The sequence below is a fragment of the Drosophila rhopaloa genome, unplaced genomic scaffold (genome assembly GCF_018152115.1).
Source record: "Drosophila rhopaloa isolate 14029-0021.01 unplaced genomic scaffold, ASM1815211v1 contig_178, whole genome shotgun sequence".
Taxonomy (NCBI): Eukaryota; Metazoa; Arthropoda; class Insecta; order Diptera; family Drosophilidae; genus Drosophila; species Drosophila rhopaloa.
Genome location: NW_025335059.1, coordinates 1,601,767 through 1,615,577, shown reverse-complemented (window position 1 = coordinate 1,615,577; position 13,811 = coordinate 1,601,767). Strand labels below are relative to the sequence as shown.

Genomic DNA, 13,811 nt, shown 5'->3' with positions numbered 1-13,811 from the left:
AATCGCGTAAGTGTGGAAACACTGGCGAAAGTGAAACTGAAATTCAAAATCTTCAAAATCGGCAAAATGAAATTCATAAAGTCCCTGCAACGGAATTTTTCATTTCAAAAAAATCTTGATATTGAGTTTTAAAGATACATGCATGCTTATGTAAAGTATCATTCGAGCTAGAAATAAATCTTTAAACTTAAGCCCTACCAAACCTTATCCTATCTACAGTTCATCTTTTTTATACGAAATATGGATAAGGTGGTCCTCCGGCTGAACCTCGTATTTCAGCAACTTTACATAGCTTTTAAGCAGCTTTCGCCAGTAGCACTTAATATCCTTCATGCGGAGGTGGTTCCAGATGAAGTCGTATCCTCGCTGGGATATCTCCTGGGCCAAGGCATCATTTCTTTTAAAGAATGACAAGATCTCTTCATACTCCTGCTGGGTTGGATAACTCTTTAGCGGTACATAATGCACCCAGGGCTTCAGTTGGTCGTAGAAGAACTCCTGCCACTCGTCGCCCACATGGAAGACCAGTGATTTGCAGAGGAACAAGTGCTTCAGTCGGAAACTGGCGGCCACTCCGCGGAAATTAAACAAATATTTGTACTTGCAGTGATCCTCAAAGGACACCTCATCGGCGGCCGGTGCATCTAGGGTGTCTTTAGGAGACTTCCAGCCCTGATTCTTGGTGTATTGAGCCTCCACTAGCTCGGGATTACGGCGTGATAGCAGGATTAGAGAGTCGCGCTCGTCGGATGTGCGTGAGCCGCGAAAAAATCCCAGGTCGCGCTTTTGCGACCAGGGAATAGCCGCCGCCCGCTTTTCCAGCTTGTCCCGCATCTGATCCCATCGCCCAATGCCACGAGGATGTAGCTTGGTAGCTGGTCCTCCGGCCCAGAATGTCCACGCTGGATACATGATGTCGCGGTACTCTTTTGTCTTGGAGAACGAGAATACCGGACCGCCGGCAGTGTTACCCCAGGCGGTGTTCAGTTGCGGATAATCCCTGGTGTTTATTATCAGATCCATGTTGGGTAGCGTCGCCACCAGCGGCAGGAGAAAGTGTTCGATGCCCTGACAGCGGGATGGGAACATGCAGTTGTCATCCCGGTACAAACGGTGTTCGTAAACCTTATATTTTGTGCCATATCTCGAAGAACTTTCGATCATTTGCCGGCTGACACCTGTTGACTTGTAGGGTGCCAGATCCCGCTTCAAAACATCCGCGTGGCAAGTGCAATCGGAGTCCTTTGGGTCGCTGCTGCAAGCCTTGTAGTCAATATTGGCTTTCTCGATCTGCCGTCTTATCTTGAAGCTTACTTAATGCAGGAGAACTAGTTAAGAAGAGGTAAAACCAAAGCCGGCAACAAGTTGCTTACGTTCATCCTGGGTTATATCATCATGTTCACTTTGCCCACAGGTTTTATCCTCGGCACTACATAGTCCTTCATCTTCAGCACATCCCTTTTTGCCAAAAATGAATAATAATGCGATTAATATATGATTTATGATCATTTTTTATAAAGGTAAACAAGTTTCGGCCCCCGAATGCAGCGTCAGCGAAAGGGTTGCCATGAGCATACAAAATTATCGATAGGCACAAAAATGCAATTCGAACCTATACTGTTTATTAAAAAAGTTGTTTGGCAATAAATACATAAAATACAATAATTAATAACTGTTTTTAAAATTTGCGATGAATTGGCCTTAATTTGAAATCCTAAGAACAAAAATTACAGATAAAACATATTTTTAGAGCCTAGCAACTCTGTCATTAAAGCAGTGATTCAACTGCTATTTTATTAGGATGACCATGCTTTATCATTCGGTACAAAACCTCCATAAAATTCACAGCAGCTTGCATGGTCAATGGTGATTTGGTCACCCTAAGCGCTTAACTGTTCCTCGAGTTTACTTTTCCACCACGGTGTGGACACACTGGCCGCTATTACCATTATAAGAAAACCAACAAGAAACGTCGAAAGTTTTCTCCGTGTTAAAACCAGCCAAATTACTAACGAAATCGACGATTTGCGAATCGCAAATTATGCGTGCGGCACTCAGTGCAATCGAAACCACGTAAACCCAACGAACGCGAGTGTTTTAGACCACCTGCAACTGAAACAAAAACAACCACCATTGTACATAATTTACCCACATATTTTTGCAACAACAACAACAAAGGACGCCGAGCTGAAAGAGAGAAGTTGACATAACTGCAAAAGTAAATTGTATTAAACAGTGGTGGGCACAACAATAAATCACGGGTAGTAATTTTGGCAACGAAAAAAAGAAGAAGAAAACTGCACAAACCAATTGGAGTGGGAGTGGTCAACTGCAGAAATTATGTTGTTTTGTTGAGACAATTGCCAAAAACGCCATAAAAATTCAACTAACAAAGGTAATTTCATCTGTGCGTAATACATTTTGTTATTTATTTTCTAGGGAATATATATTTGTGTGTGTGGGCGAACTACGAATAACAGTTAATTGAGCACTCATCGATTTTTAGCCCCTTTTTTGTTGATCGAAAAACAACAATTTAAATTCATTTCACCTCACGATCCGATCGGCAGATAAAATAGAAAATAAGCCAGAAACGTTGGAAAAGTTGCCCGCCGTCGTCATTAAGTTGATTTGCTACTGCCGCTGAGCTGCGATTTAATTTACCCCATTCGCCTGGCATTTGGATTGCTTTTCGATCTTTGGTTTCCCATCGTCGGATTTTCCTCGCCCAAAAACGTATCGCTTTCGTTTTCACATTGGACCGCGTTATAATGGCTTTTTTTTGGTCCGCGACCTAGGGTCGTACCGCCCCTTCCCCTTGGGCACCCGCCACCCATCAAACCACCTGACTAATTAGTGTTGAGTTATTAACTTGATAATTATCGCTAGCCATGAGCGAGGTGCACTATTGGAGTTCTGCAGAACAGGGAAACTTTCGTGACTCCGAACTATATGAAACATTTCAGTTATAAAGACTTTGACTCAGAAACAATATGTTCGTTTTTATTTTTCGAGAAAGTGATTAAATTAGTATACAGCATTTTTAGTATTAACTTTGAGAATTCTTTTTGGAAAGCTAATGCAATTTCTTAGAACAATTTTGTAGAAACAGAACTAATATTCATTTTGCTCTTTGGGGTTTTCAGTAAATTATAAATACTTTTTTTAATACAGATCAGGTTTCGAATTTATAGTAAACAAAAAGTAAGAAATATTAGTACATCGATAAACTCAAAAATTAGAGTTACGGAAGTATAACTGTAGCTGTATCTTGCAGTGACTAAGAAATAACTTTGATATCTTTGAGGTCTTTTCGTTAAACTCGTTTGAAACACCATATCGAAATACTGAAAAAACATAATAAACACAAACAGTAATCCGAGCTTGGCGCTGACAAAAGCTTCGCTTTGTTTATGGAAATACATATCGTCATAATCAAGCTTTCGGCTCTGGAGTCACACGTAAATCTCTGCGCATTCAAACGTATCGATGCGATAGGCTACCCTGACTATCTGGGATTACGTTTTTCCAATCAATGGTTCTTGGGAGAAAAACTACGACTCATTTGCATATCAATGGAGTGGCTCTAATGACTCGATTGATTACCATTTTGAGCAACCTTTTTCTTTTGTGTAATGCCGGAAGTTGTTATAAATTCTTGTATTTATTACGTATAGATAATGGTCTTAGAATGTTTACAAACGAACGTCTGCCGGTTGGTCTGCTACCGTTGGTTAGTGGCCAACTTTAACAGCTGCCATTAGCCGCAGTCACGCAGTCTGGCCCATACATCAATTATGTATTCCTTTGGGCAGGCAAATGACTCAACCCCCGTTCAAAACCACCCATTTTTACACCCACTCCGCCCTGGCGCTGCATGCCTAACCCAACCAAATGATTCATCAAAACTTGGCGTAGGCAGTTTATGCAGATTCTTTACCTTTATGTCAGCCAAGTGGCTGTAACACATTTTCATTATGCTCTGCTCTCGCTCCCAATTTCTCCCTCTCAATTTTTCCGTCATTTCCTGACAGACACTGAGCTTGCGCATTGGAAAATTGCTTTTTCCAGAGCGGTAACTCTTATGTTAAGAAGTGTGTTGAATTTAGAATTGCCAGGGTTGGGTTAACAGTTTATTTAGGAAGATAAACAGCAGGTTAACACTTCGCATAAAGTTGAAACATGTTTTAGTAGAATCTTGTTGCTCTTATAAACTTTAAAATATTTTAAAAAAGCATGTCCCTCTTGTTTTCTAATTTCAAATCAAAGAGTCATAAACGGAAAAACACAAAGTGATTTTAAAAGCCTGAGCAATTTGTCTTGCTTTGTATTTACCATTTTTCACCTTAGAGTCACGCTTAGGAATTTTCCTCATCTTGTTAATTCAATTGTGCACACTTTCTTTCATTAATGATTGAATGTTGGCTGCCAAGAAAAATGTAACTCGCTGCGCATTGCATGTCCAGCTGTGTCAGCCTCTTTGAAATTCTTTGATGTTTTGAAACTGGCGGTCCGTAGATAATTTAGTACGAGCATATTGCGTGCCTTGCTGACTGATCGCTGGTAGATCATTAGCTCATCAGTTGGCGATTGTTAGCTAATGGCTGATACTGCAACTGCATATGTAATGTAAGATATCTGTTTGTGTCATTAACCTCGGAACGGGTTTTCTTCTCTCGCAGTTGGAAAAACGATTGCGTTTGGCGGCGGGTCTAATCTGCATAGAACGCGGATCGTCTTGAAAATGTCAACCCCCCATCGAAACCAGTTCTCCAATTGCCAGTGGGCCAAGCACGATTGGTAATTCGCTGTGTTCGGGGCGCATGCGTGACCGATCGACAGTTGGCTTTGTTTTCCTTCGCTTGTTTACTTTTTGGGTTATTGATCGGCAAGCGCACGATTCGATTTTCCGTCCGCTTATCAGCACGCACACAACGGAACCGCTAATACGGCTGATCTAGTCATGGGCTGTGTGTCATGCAGCCGTTGGCTATCAGAACGAACACAGTGCTCCAGTTTTCCGAATGAGCTCCAGGGGCAGTCTTCTACGACTCTTGCTGTGTATCGCTTTCTGGAATGCCCGGCGGACATGGTTGTGCTGAATACCCTACTAGTGGGTAATGTGAAAGTTTTTGTGACTTATACAAATTGTTTTCGAACCACTTTGTAATAAATCATAATTGTTTATTATGTAGAATAATTGTTTTACCTTAAGTAACAACACAAGCTTGCCGTTTATGAATATACCAATTCCTTTTACCACAGAGTAGCGTGCCTGACCGACTTCAATCATTTTAAAAACATATTTTTGTTATAGGGGATAAATTTAAAAAAATATTTTTAAAACAAAAATTAAAAAAAAAAAAAATTATTTCACCGATCTATAACCCACTTTAAAATCTTCTATATTTTTTCCTTGATCCAATTAACAGAAGAAAAATCAGAAAAACCAAACCACTTTAAGATGTCTACAGATTACAATTAACTACCTAATTTATTTAATTTATTTGATAACGTCATATGTCTTTGGCGTCATATTTTTAGACATCTTAGTGATTTAGGGATTGGACATTTTAAATACACTACCAGCAATAGGCTAGTCCATTTCGGAAATGTACCTTAATTAAATTATTAAATAATTTTTTGAACATCTGTGGTTATTATCTTTTATTAATTTACCTCCAAATACAACAATTTATTCAAAAATAATAATATATATTTTTATACCCTTGCAGAGGGTATTATAATTTTGGTCAAAAGTGTGCAACGCAGTGAAGGAGACATCTCCGACCCTATAAAGTATATATATTCTTGATCAGGATCACCTCCTGAGTTGATATAGCCATGTCCGTCTGTCCGTCTGTCCGTCTGTCTGTCCGTCTGTCTGTTTCTACGCGAACTAGTCTCTCAGTTTAAAGATATCGAATTGAAACTTTGCACACACCCTTCTTTCCTTTGCACGCAGTATATAAGTCGGAACGGCCGGGATCGGACGACTATATCCTATAGCTGTCATATAACTGAACGATCGGAAATGCCATAACTTTGGTGTTTGTAAAGTTAGGAAGTTGAGATTTTCTATAAGTTTTATTTTTGGCCAATCAATCTGACTTACCGAATTTCATGAGAATCGGCCGACTAAATCCTATAGCTGCCATATAACTGAACGATTGGAAATGCCATAACTTAGGTGTTTTTAAAGTTAGGAAGTTGGGATTTTTGATGAGTATTAAGAATGCATCATATGAATAATTTTGGAGAATATAATTTACAGAGTATTCTGCAAGGGTATATCAACTTCGGCTCCGCCCGAAGTTAGCTTTCCTTTCTTGTTTTTAATTAACCTTAAAAGGGCTTCTATGGTTTGTTTTTGGCCTATGCTCGTAGCCATATGTGACTGGAAGAGTTGGCCCACTGTGTGTAAGAGGTAACTGCCTCTGCTGCTGCCGCTGCCAGTGCCACCGCTTTATGCTGCGCGGGCAGCGCCAGCATAACGGGTGGAGTGAGATGAGAGCGTGTGCGAGCCGAGCGCCCAAATGAGTTACAAAGCAGCGCCACACATCGACGGTCGACGTTCGCTCGCCTTTGCCTGCTCACTTTGCTCGCTGGCTGAGTGACTCGTGGTTCGGTCGAAAATCGCCTTATCGTGTGTATCCCCCTGTGGAATTGAAATAGGAAGTGTATATATGCCTATAAAGTTGACCAGTCCATGTCTTTATTTAAGTGCCCAAATCGTGTACGATGATAAAAGCATAAAGATGATTTAGCCTTTGTTTTGCTTTTGTTTCACGCGACTAATTACCAAATCGATAAGTCCTGAGCAAAGGCAAGGGTTCTCCGCCCCTCGGGAAACTCACCACACCCACTAAATTCGAAATCTCGTATCTCTCCGGGCTGTATTTTCCATTTCCATCAGTGCGTAGAGTGCATTTCGCAATAATTTGTATGTGAGAATTGAGTTCCATTGTGGTTATTTTGTTTAACTGAATCACTGGTCGCCAAGTGTTCTGCTTTGTGTTTTTGTGCATCAGAAATTATCAATTGTAAACCGCTTTATCGCTAAAACAAGGCCTACGCAAAGTATATACAATGGATATATTCACTTTATTTACTTGTACATTGGATTTTTCTGCCCGGATAGGCAAAGATTAATGTTTTGCAAAGGTAAATGGTTTTATTTTTTAACAATTATATCTGCCAAGCAGCCACAAGTTTGCATTTGTTTTGAAAAATCGATTTTTTAAGAGAGAGAGAGACCGCTGCTCTCTTTCCGCCTCTCAGCTGTTTGTCAGGGGGAAGTGGGCGATGGGTTTTGCGTGATGGGTGGTGGTGTTCCAGCCCTGTTTCCTTGACATGCTACCTTTACCCGCAGATACTTTTCTTTCGCGTGCTGTGTGCAATTGAATCCGCTCCCCAATGGATCGCCACTGAGTCACTGGTCCACACTTTCCAAGATGTAGTTTTCGGTGGCAGAAATCCAAAAGGCCATGTTGGCCCAACATATTGCAGCTGGCGGAAGAGGGTTGTTCCATGCGGTCGACGCGACATTAATATTGGCCACCCCCTGAGCCGGAATACTTTCTGCAAGCCAACCAATTTGGCCCTTATTTATTGGTTTTGAATCCCTTCGAACACCCCCAAAGATTGCAGTCCAATGTCTCATCTTAATTAAACACGTATGCAGTATTTATATTCTCACAGTGAGAAAAACTATCAATAGCTTTTCTATTACTATCGTATTATATGACAACTCAAATTTCTGTCCATCGGAGTAAATATTATAGTATTTAGAACTCGAGCCGTAGAATCGAATTCTACAGTCTTTGCTAGGACCTCAAGTTGAGGAAATTTTAAAGATAATCTATAATTATACATTACTCTAAGTAATATGCTATTATAAATTTGATAAGAAAGTAACTGACAATGGAATACTTTAAAAATAAAGTATTATTCAGCGTATTTTTATGAAAAGTATTTTGTATTTATATTTTTATAGGAGATAAAGTGGTTTTTAAAAAATGAGCACAAACAAATTGATGTTTATATTACAATAACTTTTTTAATGTCTTCATAAACTTATTATTTCTATAATGATGTCATAGAAATGTATGAATATAAACTTTTTGCAGCCCATGGTACTGGCATCAATTTGTAATGCCTTAGAATAATGACAAATTGTTTTGGACAAAACTAAATATGGGCGCACCTAAAGCTCCATACCTACTGTGAGCAAGAATTCAATTGACTGAGAAATAAATTTCATTACTTATGGCTTGCCAAAGTCGCATGTAAAGTATTTATAACCTGCACATATGCACAGTGAATAAATGGAGGCCATATATGACAGCCCAGAGGCGTCGCCCACATGCGAAGTTGCCGCAGAGATATAATAATAACTCTGAAGCAATATGTGTCGAGATATGTGCGTTCCCCAAGCTTCGCTCTCGTTTCTCCCTGGCTGTTGTCTTTGGCATAACGTAAACAGTTTTAAATTACAAAAGTGTTTGCACCGAGATTGGTCTGATACATGAGATCGTAGAGTCGCCCTTTATCTGTCTGTCGGTGAGAGGCGGTTAAGATACCAAAACCTGTCTATGCCATCTAGTGTTTGCATATCATCACTTTTACTGCCTGCAAAGAGTTTTCATTTATTTGAAAGAATTTCCACATCACTGCCACACCTGTTGGCCATTCATTGATATGCGATTGGTCTGTTCTCTTGGCCACATTCAAGATCAATTTGTTGGAATGCCGCTCGACATATGTAGAACCACTTAGGGAAGGTATTTCCACTCGCTCGTTGCTATTTGTTTTTATAAAACTAATGTAAAGACATTTTCAAATTTGGGTTAAAAATGTGTGAATGAAATATTGTATCGCTCCTCGAACAAGCAGACGTGCCCGGGGGAATCAGTAGTCTTTGTGCCGCTTTTTATTTGGAGTCACTTGGCATAGATTGGTAATGCCACTCGAAGACCCACAGTCAGACTGTAAGATAGATATATAGGGGGCAGGAAACTGGGTCATTTGCCTAGCGTCTGTCTTGTTTAAATACTTGTGCCTGATTTATTGGGGACTTTGTAAAGTTGATTAATCAAATTGATTCGTGCGCGCCATTTATTTCTGGTTTCATTTCTTTCCGCTGCATTTTTCGGCATTTTTCTCACATTTTCATTTAAGTTTGGATTTCGTTGTCAAATTTATGGCCCCTTAAGAGTCTTTGCCTGCGATGATATTGTGGAATTATGTTGCATAAGTTATGCACAATCTCCACCATTGTGTCCGTAGATAAAGCTTCATTAAGTCGCTTTCAAAAACACACAAACCGGAAAGGACCCAAAGGGAACCGCACCTTTTGTAAAATCCTATTACATGCGTAGGAGTTTCTAGGCTGTTCTTTATGAATAAGATTCTTTAAGCCCATAAAACCCACTGAACACAGATGACCGGTGGCAGTTGAACAACCCAACAGTTGATTACCATATAGAAAGCCCCTTTTGCATCGTTAGTTTTTATGGATTATCTGTTAATTATTGTTATTGGCTTTCCCAAAGCTTCCGTTTCTTGCATTTCTTTCTCTTTTTGCTGATTAGCCAGCAACAAACAGTGCCGACGACGCCGATTTGATGGTTGTTGTCTCGCCAAAGTCTGATAATTGTGGGGGAAGCGAGATACTTAAAGGTGCCCGGGGGCTACGTGGGGTTTTTGGGGACTGCAGAGGCGGCAGACATTTGCCTGGCATTCCGCGTCACTTTATGGCCGTTGTGCGAACATTTTTCCCATTTGTTTTGTGGGGCCAGTAATGATATACCCAAGACCATGGCATCTTTTCCTACGAATGTGAATTGAAAATTGCTTTACTGGCTCTTTTTATTAGGTTTTGTTTTCTCTTTTTTTCGTGTCTTTTAAGCGATTACAAAACTTCCACCATTAATTACGACAATAGTCTTTTTTTCTCCCATGACGCATCGAGACGAAAAATTGTATGCCATTTTTGCATAGCTGTAATTGATGATACGCTCCAAGAGCTTACAGAATATTATGCACTGGCCATGGTGCACTTCCGCTCCATTTCAAGTCAATGAGATGCTTGACTGCGATACCTAGCAAACGAGGTAGCAAATGGGGTCGCAAAATGGTTCTGCACAGGTATTTTGCATTCCATTTCTATTTCTAAATCGCTTTCACAATTATCAACTGAAACGCCATTTCTTGTAATTTTAATAATTTAAAAGCATTTTATAATATTTGACGGCAAACAAGTTATTAAGATTCATTTAATTTCGAAAAATAGTGGTTTGCTTCTATAGTAAATAGATTCAGATATAGCTTATAGAATTAGTATACCCTGGTATAACAAGGTGCAATATATAGGTAAAAAATTCCATGAGTCCTCTCTTTTCAATAATGGCGTAACATTTTACTGTATTTATAATTGAGATCAGTAAAGTTGACTCAGTAAATTAGCTTAATAAGTTCAATAGAAATATTTAATTGAAATGGAAATGTCACGAAATGTCGTCTTACTTGAGATACTCTATTCAAATGTGGCTTATGAGCATTCTTATTTAGATAGTTTGTGTTGTATTTGCTTGACCCCCTGTTAATTGTTGCTAATAATTCTTCTTAATTCTTTTGTCATTGCAGGTAAGCTTCATGTAAAACTAAGCGGAAATGCGTGCGTCTGACATCCCATATGGCCATGGGCAATCGATTGACTGACGGTTCAAGGTCGAGGGAGCTGCCCACATCCGACGGATGGGTATTAACGAGTGCCCATATCTCTTACGGAATCGGTTTGAAATGGGCGCTGCGTGCTCGAGTGCTTAAAACCCAGCCCAGTCTGTAGACACGTCGAGCTGCGTTCAAGAGTTTCGATTGACACAAAGACTGTGAGGCAGCAAGAATCACAAGGGGTATGACTGTTTAAAGAGATCTGATATTGCAGTTCAGGCAATCGATGCGAGCTTAATGAATCTAAAAGTCTTGTTTCTTTACGACCTCCTGGTCCACAAAGTTTACAGTTTTTGGGAAAGAACTAGAATTAATTGTGCTCAATTTAGGCTCTCACGTTCCTTTATTTTTCATTGAAAATTACCAAAACAATACTATTTTATACCGTGAAAACTAAAAGAAACTGGCAGCACTCCGGCCCACACTCCAATCAATAATTTCACTCTTGACTTACATTCCAAGTACTTTATTTTCGTCTCGTCATCATCAGTAAACCAAACACTTGTCTCCACTGTTCATCGGCGTGCCCAGAGCACAACCAAACTCCCGACCGAACTCCGCTGAGTTGCTCAGCGGTCCATTCACATCCCACCTTTCGGGTGTGTGCTGCATCAGGGGCATCGAGTCCAGGATGGCTTCCTGGTTATCCCTTGCCCAGCAGCGCGTTTGAGCAAAGTATATGAAAAACAGCTGCGTGTTGGTGAAGTTTACCTCTGGAAGTGTTTCTTTTGCCAGCAGTAGACGCAGATTGTGATCCTGCTGCTCCAACCAGGCCAAATAGGCGCTGAAAGCCAAATTTAGACCGCTGCCCTCGGCTATAATCTCCCTTAGTCTGGTGGCATTACGAAATTCGCCAGGTTCATTGTACAAGTAACTGCTGTATTGAGCCCTCTGGCATTCGCTGGCATTTCGGTAGCCAGACATCGTTAGCTCGTTCCATTGGGACGTCGCTTGTGGATGACGGTTCCATCCTTCGTCGTCGAATGCCTGCACTAAAGCGCTGGCCAATCGTTGACCCAATAAAGCATATTTTAGTGCCCTGGGATAGAAGTAATTGTAGTAGGGAGACTGAAGCAGACCATAACCCACAAGGACCATATGCTGGCGGGGTGATAGAGCAGCTCGCACCTCGAATGCATCCAGGATGCCGGCTCCATCCTGGCCATAATCGTTGCCGTTCAGGGCTTCGAACTGCTGTTGGGCACGATATTTTAGTGCAATCTCCAGACGCCGCCAGTAGTCTTCCGATTTCTGGAATTGCAAGCTCGAGAGATCCAAGCTCTGGTAATCCGGCAGCGAGACACGATATTGCGAGAGTCTGGTTCTGGCCGCCCTCCGATCGTTCTCGTCCATCCACTCCACGTGTAACTGCTCCTCGAGCGCCTTGATAACATCGCTAAACACGGCGTCCAGATCATGTTTGGCGTTATCGCGCTGCACATGGCGTTGGAACATCTCACCCAGCACTTGGGGAAAGAGGCGCTGCGTAACCAGGACGCACTGGCGGGCACGTTGCGAAGGAGCCTCTTCCGGCGGCTGGTTGAGCTCGTTGAGGGCTATGTACATAATGTAGCCACTAACAGTTAAGCGATTGTTGCCCTTTACGGTCCTCACCAGATGTTTTACGTAGGCCGGTGAGCGCAGGTATACATCAGACCCGTATTGATTCTCCAGAACTAATTCGATGAACATTTTGAAGTCCAGTTGATTGCCCATCTCGCTGGTGAGTTGCGTTAAGGTCATTCCTCTATTTTGGCGATGCAAACGGTCTTGGCCAGTTCGCGAGCGAGCACCATAAAATGGAACCTGCATGTTGGGCTGTGACTCCTCTGCGGTCTTTTGGATATCCTGCTCTCCCATTTGCTTGCAGAGATCAAATTCGAAGCGAACAATATCTCCGGCAAAACGAGCAGCCTCACCAGTGTCAATGCCAAACCAATCGCGCAAGTTATCTGCGGCCTGCTGCTGAATCTGCTCATAGACTTCATCTTTAAAATGAGCGCCCCGCGATGCCAAGGCATTGCAGTGCTCTGCAGGAATGATGGTTAGCTTGGGTTCGCCAAGGTATACGCTTTTTCCCTGCATATTCTGAAGGTTCAGATCCATTTCCAATCCCAGAAGTATGTCGAAACCGTAGTTTCTCTTCACTTCGGCCAGAGTTTGCAGCCAATGACGGTTGTGCTGCCAGTTGGAGTTTGGTACATTGCGCAATCCTCCGTTATCCTTAAGGATCTTCATCAGGAAGCGCCGTCTTTCGCCAGCATTAGCTTCTATGGCCACGCAGGACTCGTAGAAGGCTCGCACTTTCCGAACATTTGTCATACTAAGTCCACTGTAGCCATTTGGATGATTTTGCGGTGGCAGTGGCTGGCTAAGGAGCTGCTGCAACTGCTCCGAGATTTTAGACTCCATCAGCTGCTGGGCGGTAAACAACTCATCCGGACGAAGTTGCCGCTTGTGATGTCGACCCCACTGACCACAGGCATACTCAAAGAAGTCCGTACAGGGATCGGCACTCAGGTTCATGTAATTTTGCACATTCGTAGACATTGCTTGGCGCATCATTTGCTCCTCACGTGAATCTGGAAAATTTCCGCCCATCGGCACGCGATTCATGTTGTGTCTGGCTCCAGTCACGACGGAAAGCCGGAATTCAACGAGGAGCAGCAATTCGAGCAGCAAACTCAAGCAAGCGCCTTTGGTAGCTCGCATCTTGGCGTTAAAAAATCGACTGAGCTGCTGGGTCTGGGTGTTTGATAAGCCTCGGATCGGAGGCTTCTCCAGGCTCGGCTTGAACCTGGGAGAACTGGGTCAAGTTCGCTCTCAGTCCCTGAGGGTTATCGCACCCATTTAAGCTCTGGGATCTGCGAGAGAAGTAAACAAACTCGGCCTCGTCGGCAGAGAACTTGGCATTGACAGCAAAACAACATCAGTCGCTTGGTGACAAGGTTTTCCTCCTATCAAGCTAGCGAATGCTGTAATTCCTCAGACCTCATTTCCAGAATGAAAATCATTTCCGATCTGTATAGTACCAGTATCAACAAAATCGACTACAGTCGATCAAGAAAAGGGTAAAA

At 41.9% G+C, this 13,811-nt stretch overlaps 3 protein-coding genes across 3 annotated transcripts in view; 1 reads left to right on the top strand and 2 right to left on the bottom strand.

Annotated features, from left to right (window-relative positions):
• Positions 1-81: 81 nt before the first annotated feature.
• LOC108041185 (O-glucosyltransferase rumi) lies at positions 82-1,558 on the bottom strand. The gene is made up of 2 exons (XM_017119013.2): positions 1,374-1,558; positions 82-1,313 (listed from the first exon to the last, which is right to left on the bottom strand). Exons 1-2 carry the CDS (start codon positions 1,507-1,509, stop codon positions 214-216), a joined length of 1,236 nt encoding a protein of 411 aa, XP_016974502.1. The 5' UTR covers positions 1,510-1,558; the 3' UTR covers positions 82-213.
• A 370-nt stretch (positions 1,559-1,928) lies between these two features.
• LOC108041172 (ubiquitin carboxyl-terminal hydrolase 12A) overlaps positions 1,929-13,811 on the top strand; it is a 30,012-nt gene continuing 18,129 nt past the window's right edge. Inside the window, exon 1 of the mRNA XM_017118993.2 lies at positions 1,929-2,395. The gene's annotated coding sequence lies outside the window, so the exon portion shown is untranslated. The remainder of the gene's footprint in view (positions 2,396-13,811) is intronic.
• On the bottom strand, positions 11,180-13,684 carry LOC108041169 (neprilysin-4). The gene has a single exon (XM_017118989.2). It carries the CDS (start codon positions 13,444-13,446, stop codon positions 11,221-11,223), a length of 2,226 nt encoding a protein of 741 aa, XP_016974478.1. The 5' UTR covers positions 13,447-13,684; the 3' UTR covers positions 11,180-11,220.